The sequence below is a fragment of the Poecilia reticulata genome, linkage group LG17, assembly GCF_000633615.1.
Source record: "Poecilia reticulata strain Guanapo linkage group LG17, Guppy_female_1.0+MT, whole genome shotgun sequence".
Classification (NCBI taxonomy): domain Eukaryota; kingdom Metazoa; phylum Chordata; class Actinopteri; order Cyprinodontiformes; family Poeciliidae; genus Poecilia; species Poecilia reticulata.
In genome coordinates, this window is record NC_024347.1 from 24062657 (window position 1) to 24071966 (window position 9310).

At 40.5% G+C, this 9310-nt stretch overlaps 2 protein-coding genes across 2 annotated transcripts in view; both read left to right on the top strand.

Annotated features, from left to right (window-relative positions):
- The first annotated feature begins 1885 nt into the window (after nucleotides 1-1885).
- On the top strand, nucleotides 1886-5885 carry admp (anti-dorsalizing morphogenic protein). The gene is made up of 5 exons (XM_008434425.2): nucleotides 1886-2551; nucleotides 2641-2777; nucleotides 3815-3937; nucleotides 4024-4213; nucleotides 5206-5885. The coding sequence occupies exons 1-5, from the start codon at nucleotides 2257-2259 to the stop codon at nucleotides 5628-5630; spliced, it is 1170 nt and encodes a 389-aa protein (XP_008432647.1). The 5' UTR covers nucleotides 1886-2256; the 3' UTR covers nucleotides 5631-5885.
- Nucleotides 5886-9046: 3161 nt separating this feature from the next.
- Nucleotides 9047-9310, top strand: part of cib3 (calcium and integrin binding family member 3) — a 4428-nt gene continuing 4164 nt past the window's right edge. Inside the window, exon 1 of the mRNA XM_008434426.2 lies at nucleotides 9047-9267. Within this exon, the coding sequence (XP_008432648.1) occupies nucleotides 9217-9267 (51 nt within the window). The 5' untranslated portion in view covers nucleotides 9047-9216. The remainder of the gene's footprint in view (nucleotides 9268-9310) is intronic.

Consider the following 9310-nt stretch of genomic DNA (forward strand, 5'->3'; position numbering starts at 1 on the left):
GATAGATATTTTGCTTGTGCAGCCTACAACAAAGTCCCTAAGTGTGATTTTAAAACTTAGTGGGACATCTGACAATGAAAAGAAATGATGAGGATTTAGCAAACATAGTAGAATAACCAAGCAATATAAAAGTTCTGAACACTTAGGAAAATGTTACCCAGTCTGTCCAAATTTGAAGGCTTCAAATAAGTCAGTCTACTTATTTCAGCTTTATTATGGTTTTATAAAAAAATTACCGTGTACTGAAGAAAAGTTGAAGCCTGTAATCTGTAGCTTGTGCTTCTAGATTTGTGCCATCTTTATTTTTACGTGTTTGGAGCACACTGACAAAGTCAATGTACTCCACAGGAGTAAATGTTTGCATTTAAAAGATCGACATTAGCTTCACAAGAACAAAACAAATAGACAAACAGCGATAAGACCTGGACATTCTCTGAAAGCACAAATAAATCTTGTTTCTGTCCTCGGCCGTTTCTCTTGCTTGTGCTCTTTCATTTTGTACAAAAGTTGTAACATTCCAGGCCTATAAGACTTTACAAATTCAAGTCTTGAGTTCTTGTAAAGTATGAAATATTTCAGTCAGAAAAAATGTTTTTTTTWATTCTTGTTCTTTTTCAGAATGAATCTGCTTTTACGGTTACACAAGTCTCAGTTTTTAAGAATCTAATGAGTTTGTAGAATATCAATATGTATACATTTAGTTTGTCTGTCTAATTTAATCTGACTCTACACTAAAACGCTCCCATTTTGTATTTCAACTAGTAGAAAAAAGGTTTGATTGAGCCTCCAAGTGTAATATCTGTTTTATCCTGTTCAGGTTTGATCAATCTAAATATATAAAATTTTAATCTAGAGATGAACATCTGCAGTCCAGACTAAAACTTGAAAGAATGTTGCATCTTAATGGTTAACAAGTGGCTTCATTTTTGTATGCTAGACTACTGTCCCACATTTCAAAATAAGAGTCTCAAACATACACTTTGCCTAGCTTGCAGCCCCTACCTTTGTATTCGGAACCCATAATGACAGTTTGGACTAAAACCAAATTGTTTTTATGGCTCTTTGATATCATGAAATGTTGTGCTTTGCAATCTTACACCATTAATGTGTAAAAATGAAAATTTAGTCTATTTTTGTTTGGAAAATGGGCCAAGTATGGAGTTTATTTACGAGGTACATGATGGTACTGTGTTAAATGTGTATTAGGTTTGGTGCAGGAGAGCTAAAAGGGTAAAAAGTGGGAACCATAAGCACCCTAGATGTGTTAAACCCTTCAGGACCGTGAGTGGATCGACACAGGGTGCTAGTTTTAAGATATGGGTTGTCCTCAGTCTATTTAAATTGAGACCCATGTAAGAAAGCCTTTGTGAGTCCAACTGCAATTTTGCTGCATTTGATTACGTCTAAGATTGCTAGGAAGGTCCAAATTGAATTGGATTATTTCATAATAATGAAAATATATATACATATATAACACACACTTTAAAATCCTTATTATATATATCACAAGTCAGTTTTCTTTTTGTTTCAGTATTTTTGATTTCTCACTGAACCCAATCTGAAGCAGAKAATTAAAGYCCCAAGAATACATTTTTTAACTTTTGTCACAATATTTCACAGTATTTCAGTAATGTAAGATAATTTTGCCCATCTGACCATTTCAAGCATTCACTARTYGTGAAATGCAGCGGAATATCCCTTTAATTCTGTCTTGAAACGAATCAGATGCCAACTTCAGGCTGGTGATTGTCCAGCTGTAGCTCAGTGGGCAGTCATGTAAATCTTTCCAAGTGTCACCAGTGACACCAGTAGCAACACAGGTAATTGGTTTCCACCTAAAACAATGCGGCTTTTATTCTAACTTAATGGATTCACTTAGGCGCAATTGGCCACCCACAGATCGATAATCAAAGTTTATTATCCCTAAACTTTGATTAGTTTGTACTTTCCGGAGGTCAAAAACATATTTTTCATAAACGACTGCAAGAACAAGTCCCCCGTTTTGCAAAAATAGACTCTAGTTTATTCGAAGACAATTGGCTTGAATAAAATCTCCAATCGGGGTTCGCACCTTGTTAGTACCGCCATTAGTCTCCCTTTACACTCGCTGATTGGTGATTTACATTTACGGCCAAATAACATCTTTACTGCTGTTTGCCGAGGCTGCAGAGGGGAACTGGGTCATTGGATATAAAAGCCTCGGAGTTTTCAGACTCWCTCCAGCTCCAAGTTGCGAAATCTACTCAGGGTCCTACGATGTTCGTGTTCGCGCTCAGTTTTGCCGCTCTGCTGTGCGTCACCGCAGCGTGGCCTGCGCTCAGCGGCCGGGTTAATCATTTCCCCTCAGAGGGCGAGTCAGAGGAGGTCCGCTCTGCCGCCATCAAGAGGCTTCTGGAGGTTTTTGGGATGGAGGACCCTCCTGCTGTCCACGGACACAAACAGCCTCCGCAGTACATGCTCGATCTGTACAACACGGTGGCTGACGTGGACGGCGTGACCAAGGATCCCTACCTGCTGGAGGGGAACACTGTGCGCAGCTTCTTTGACAAATGTAAGATGTTTTTGAGTGATGTGCGCAGAGCAGAGGAGATTGAATAGAAGGTGTTGTCTCTAATAGCGATTTATTTCTTTGAATGGCAGTGCGCAGTGAACAGGTGGAGTTCAAGTTCAATTTGTCAACCGTAGCAAGGAGTGAGAAGGTCCTCACTGCAGAGCTGCATCTCTTCAAGCTGCGTCCTCAAGGAACCCTCACATTCAACAGACATCACTTCTGCCAGGTATGCTCAGCCTTTTAAATAATAACTGCAGGCAGGGTTAATGATGCCGTCTAGACTTACTTTTTTTTTTTTGTAAAGAAGCATCTGTAAAGATCAATTTTCAATTTCTGGTGCAGATTTTCAATTGGATCTATGTCTGGACCTATAGACTAGGTCTGGGTGTCCAGGCATTTTGTCACGTGAGCCACAATTGTCAGCTCAATAGTACTTACTGGTAAAACATTTTTTTTATTTTTAAAACGAAAATCTAAAAAATGTTGTGATATTTTTAACCTAAAACTAAACATGAACTATCTTAATTAAACTAGTTTAATTAAAATAGAAATCATAATAAGCAACAAGTCTGCTTTTTATTTAGAAGAAAATGCAGAGTGGTGTTTAAGTGTGCCATATAACTATCCATCCATCTTCTTGACACCCTTGTCCCTGAGTGGGGTCGGGAGGGTTGCTGGTGCCTATCTCCAGCTAACGTTCTGGGCGAGAGGTGGGCTCACCCTGGACAGGTCGCCAGTCTGTCGCAGGGCAACACAGAGACAAACAAGGGACAATTTTAGACAGACCAATTAACCTGACAGTCATGTTTTTATACTGTGGGAAGAAACCGGAGAACCTGGAGAAAACCCACGCATGCACAGGGAGAACATGCAAACTCCATGCAGAAAGACCGGGGCCGGGAATCGAACCCAGAACCTTCTTGCTGCAAGGCAACAGCTCTACCAACTGCGCCACTGTGCAGCCTACGCCATATAACTATTAGCTGATAAATACTAAATTTACAGTAAACAAAAGTTTGATATCTTATATTTCCGTAAAAGTGACAGTAGCCATCAACAGGAAGAGTTTGTTTTGTAGCATCTCTGTAAATAATATAGAAATAGCATTTATTATTATTATTTTATTTATTTATTTATTTTATATAATTTTTTTATCATACTAGCTTGGTGCTCTTGGTTGCCCCTAGTGGTGTGGCAGTCCTAAGTACATGTCTCTTCTCAGTTAATTTCTAACGGTGGCTACTTTAATTCTGTATTACTCAGGTCAGTGTTTATCAGCTGTTGGATATCGGTAAAACTAACAGCACACAGATGAAGAAGTTGCTCTCTTCTCGACTCATCCCGATCCATTCAGCTGGTTGGGAAGTGTTCACGGTCACACAAGCTGTAAGTATCTCCCAATGCCTAAATAATCCAAGTCCCGGCAAAAGCTGGACGGTGTATAAAACCATGATGTCACCGATGTCCTGAAGGTTCGCTCCTGGGTGGCAGATGAAGGCAGCAACCTGGGGCTTCATGTGGTGGTTAGGACGCTGGAAGGAAGCCAGACGGACCTGAAACTGATCCACTTTGCTTCAGGACGCCACCACCACCAGAGCAAACAGCCCATGCTCGTGCTTTTCACCGACGACGGGCGCCGCTCTGCGGCACTCGAGAGCACAAGTGAGATTTGCCTCACTTTTAATCTCATTTATTAAGTCAGAATACACTCAGGGACAGTAAAATATAATTCTGGATGTTTAGTGGGGGCCTGAACTGATAAAACAAACTTATATTTTCATTGAGAAAAGTGAAGTAGCAATTTGAAAACATTTTATTYGGTGGGATTTTAATAAAAATCTGTGAAAATAATTTGCCTGTTAGTCAGATAAGACACTTAAATTAGTTAGTTTGAATATAAAACAATACTCCCACTCACGGTCGAGACCTCGACAATGATCTCCTTTGTCTTGTTGACGTTCAGGAGCAGGCTGTTTATTCTGCACCAGTCCACAAGATGTTGTACCTCTTTTCTGTAGTTGTCCTGAATGATTGTTGTGTCATCTGCATATTTCATGATGTGGTTGGTGCTAAACCTGGGACGACAGTCGTGGGTCATCAGGGTAAACAGCAGGGGGCTCAGGACACAGCCCTGTGGGGAGCCAGTGTTTAAAGAAATGACATTGGAGGTGTTATTACCCACATGGACAGACTGAGTTCTGTCAGTGAGGAAGTCCAGCAGCCAGTTGCACAATGGAGTACTGAAGCCCAGGGAGACCAGTTTGCATACCAAGTCCTGGAAGGATGATCGTATTGAACGCTGAGCTGAAGTCCAACAACCGCATCTGCTCAGTTGAAGAGCAGTGGAGATGGCATCCTCAGTTGAGCGCTTAGATTTGTATGCAAACTGGAAAGGGTCAAGTGATTGAGGCAGTATAGAGATTATATGACCTTTAACCACTCTCTTGAAACACTTCATGATGATAGGTGTTAATGCAACGGGTCGAAAGTCATTAAGTCATGTGATGGTTGGTTTCTTGGGCACTGGAATAGCTAGCATACTTTCCAAAATTCCTTTTTAAATTGTATTTGGTTCTCGGAAAGGTTTACTGTCACTATTTTACAAATATCTGATCCTGTTAGCTAATCTAAGCAACCATTTATTTCTCTTCCAGATCCCCTTGAGGCCATCCCCACCTCCTTCCTCCCCCAAACTCAGGTGTTAGTCAAATCCTCCCGCACTGCTCGCTCCTCGCACTACAGCGAGGAGGAAGGCCGGTCCAAGCCCTGCCAGCGCCTGCCTCTGTATGTGGACTTCGAGGAGATCGGCTGGTCGGGCTGGATCGTGTCTCCCCGCGGCTACAACGCTTATCACTGCAAAGGGTCCTGCTCCTTCCCCCTGGGTCAGAACATGAGGCCGACCAACCACGCCACCGTCCAGTCCATCATCAACGCCCTGAAGCTGATCCGAGGAATCGAGACGGCGTGCTGCGTGCCTGACAAGCTGTTTTCCATCAATCTGCTGTACTTTGATGATGATGAGAATGTTGTGTTGAAGCAGTACAGCGACATGGTGGCCGGAAGCTGCGGCTGTCACTGACGTCGTCAAGTCTCTGCTGTTGGACTGGGCAGATTTAATTTTCACTTTCATCAATCTTGTTGCCCTTTCAGTGTTCACTCGAGAGTAAATGTTCTGAGATCTACAAATAACACTGTAATATATGTAAATAGACACATAAATTATAATATATGACTCTGCTGGAAGAGATAACCACAAAATGTGTAAATATGAATATGTTATGTTTTTCTGATTTTTATTTTTTTWAAATGGTATCACTTTAAGCTTACTTGAACTTTTATACTTTAGGATGACTGATCAAGATGATTTCAGAACATTGAGATTTCAAATATTCCTTCAGCATTTCTATATTAAAAAATGAAACATTTTCTCTGTAATTGAGTTTTCCATTAGCAGCGATGTTTTCATCAATTTAGCAACAATTTATTCAAAGATAAAAAAACTTGCTGCTGAAATCATTCAGTGAACCATCTCTCCGAATAGTAAATTATTATAGCAAGAGACTTAAATCCTAAACTAAACTAAAATCACAATTTAACCAAACAAATGTGACCACACTTTGTGTGTGTGTATGTGCGTGTGTGTGTGTGTGTGCGTGCGTGCGTGCGTGCGTGTGTCTGGACCTGCCTCCGAGTCGGGACCATCTCAGGGCCGGGACCTGTCTACAAGTCGGGACCGGCCTCCGAGTCGGAACCTGCCTCCGAGATGGGACTTTCCTCTGAGATGGGACTGTGTCTGGTTGAACCATGTGTGCGCCCAGTTGATCTTCTTCTTTTATTATTATTATTATTATTATTATTGTAATCATAGGGGAGCCCAGAAGAAAATCTCCGCGAACCACTGTCATAAACAATTAAAAATCAGAATTTAGATTGCTTTCCTAAAAAACAGTGTCATCGTTCATTTTGAACCCACAAAGAAGAATTGATCAATTTAGACGGAGGAGCTAAAATAAATGTGAAAATTCCTCTGAAACAAAGGTTTTGCAGTACTGCAACATGTCATTGCCTTCCAAATCAAATGATTTGGTGGACTTGGATTTATGTATTAATTCAACTCAATTAAAATTTTTAGGCACAGATATGCTGTGATCCTGTTTTCCAATCTGTTTGCATTTCAGATAAATATAATCAATTAATATCACATCCACCATACTAGTTAGAAAATTTCATCATGTCGAATTTATTCCTGTACACCAAGGCACTCATGTGCTCTCCAAAGCAGCAATTAGTGTAGTTAGAAAGTTAGTTCGTTAGTAAAAAAAATAAATAAATCCAAACTGGATGAGTCTCTTAATTTAAAAATAATAATAATAATAAAAAATAAATAAATTCTTTCTACTTTAAGCCAAGGCTGAATTCTGATTGCTCCTGTTCTATTGTATTAATCTCCACATTGAAGTAAAATTATCAAATTATTTAGAACCTCAACATAATATTTTAATTTAGACTTGAATTTTGAGTTGTCTCCGAGACAAGAATTTTTTGTAACCAATATAATGAACCTTAAATCAATCTGCAGCTGTTTAATAATTTCCAATTTAAATCACATACCCACTCATATTCATTGTACCAATCTTGCAACCTTCTTTTAAACACTTTAAAGTGACCATTTTCACTGAAAAAGTAATCCTGTTTTGAGAATAAAATAAGAGAAAAAATTTAGAATAGGCCATGATAAAAGATCAAGTCTGCTAAAGACCACAATTTCTCAATTTTCATGAATGTTAAATCTCTCTTTTATGTGATTCAAGGTGTTTATAACCAATCCAAATTTCCTGCCATAAAAATTTATAAAATGTGTAGTGTGCTCCAAGTAAATCTGTCCTGTTTTTTTTTTTTTTTTTACCATCCCCTTTCTAAAAGATAACCTGAAAAATTGATGTCAAACTGGATGGGTGTGTCCGGAGCAACCAGACAGGAGAAGACAGAGGAGAAGACAGAGGAGAAGACAGAGGAGAAGACGGCTCAGAACTGACTGAGCTGATGCTGCTCCTTCGGCCCTTACTGGAATGGAGAGAACAGACGCAGTGATCAGACTCACCAGCAGGGGGCAGCCTGCTGCGTCGTTTCCCATCCGTACCGCCTCAYCTGCTGGGTCTCGTGCTCCGTCTCTGCTGGAACGACGGTGATGGCGTCACCGCTTCCAGGGCGGTTTGGTTCTCTCTGGCTGCCAGCTCCTACCACAAACACATAGCTGCGTTTAAATTTCATATCAAGGTTTTAGAGAGACATTAATTATCACCATGACCGTGTTAAATCCCTCTTTAAAAATATTATACTGAACTAAGAGAAGAACTACTTCAACAGCTCCGCTCCCTTGCTGAAGTAGAGCTTTCCTCCGACAAGCAAAGTGTTGTCATAGCAGACGTTACGGACCTCAATGCGTTACCAGAGACATTGTTTGAGTCATTATAAACCACGCCAAGGCAAAGACTGTGGGCATTAAAATTCTCTAACTAGTCCTATGTCAGGTCTGTAAGGTTAGTAGCGGGGAAATAAGGGAGAAATCAACAATAAAGCCCAAGAGGAAAAGTGAAGAGGGAAACAAAGTCTGGTTGGATGTGAGTGTGAACGCTGTGGGACACATTTTGCACATAAAATGGGTGAGTAATGACTTAAAGAAAACCGACTTGTGGAAATCTGCCTTCAGGAAAATGCTTAGAAATAAACAGTAGCATAAAACGGTGTTTAAATGCCAGTACAGCAGTTACTGCAGTTTAAGCCATACCGTTGGAATCTACACGCATAACTACCTTCACTTCTTGATCTGGAAATGATTAGATGTTTAGCATTGCTATTTTAATTTAACTGAGTTGCGTTTATTTGATGCTTTGCCATCAGCTGCGAGCTGCAGAGATGCAGGTGGGAGAAGAAATCCATTACAAGAATGGGAAAAAATGTTTTTCAGATGGGCAAAGCTTGTGGAGACATACAACAAATTACACCCAAAAGTTGGTTTGCAAAATACTGATCCATGGACGGAAGTAATATAAATATGCTCCACACTTTTCAAATTGTTACTTGTRAATAAATAAATAAATACATAAATATATATATATATATTTCAATGAGTTTCAGTGGTTTCTTCATTTTCTCCAGAGCTGCATATGTAATCTGTCCCACTTTGCATGATCTAAAATCGCAGTAAAATACATAAAACTTTGAGGCTGCAATGTGATGAAATGCGAAAAAGCTCAAGGTGAGTTTGCAGCTGAAACAAAACATCAACCATGTTGTCGTCAGCCATCAAAGTTTCTTTCAGTGCGTTACAAAACCTTGTCTGTAAAGAACGTAACCCGATCAGCGCGCAAGGCGTTGGCCACAGAGTGGCACTAAAGGGGGTTGAAACCACTTGGCATGATGCTGGATGACAGCCCTCATTCATTATCAGAGGGGCTGCTATTCACAATGGMGCAAACGATGAAATGCTGCCATTATGGTGGCAAGCAAAGGGCCCGGCTGCGGCCCGACACCCGATCTCCTCTTTGGCTCTGGCCTCCTTTTGTCCCGGTATTTCATATCTGACTGGGCCACCCTAATAAAAACCATTCGCTYGGAGCTGGAGCCGCGATGGATCTGTGCTTTCGGAGCTTGAAAGCTCAGACATGGGGAATAAACAAACCATCTTCACAGCGCAGCAGCTCGACGCATATCAGGTCGGTATCAATCCCATTCTCTGTGCAAACTGGAGCATCAACT

Bases quoted from the DNA above. Each gene is read 5' to 3' on its own strand.
- admp (XM_008434425.2), top strand. From the start codon at position 2,257: ATGTTCGTGTTCGCGCTCAGTTTTGCCGCTCTGCTGTGCGTCACCGCA. The intron at 2,778-3,814 runs GTATGCTCAGCC...TGTATTACTCAG, and splicing joins ACAGACATCACTTCTGCCAG to GTCAGTGTTTATCAGCTGTT. The intron at 3,938-4,023 runs GTAAGTATCTCC...GATGTCCTGAAG, and splicing joins TGTTCACGGTCACACAAGCT to GTTCGCTCCTGGGTGGCAGA.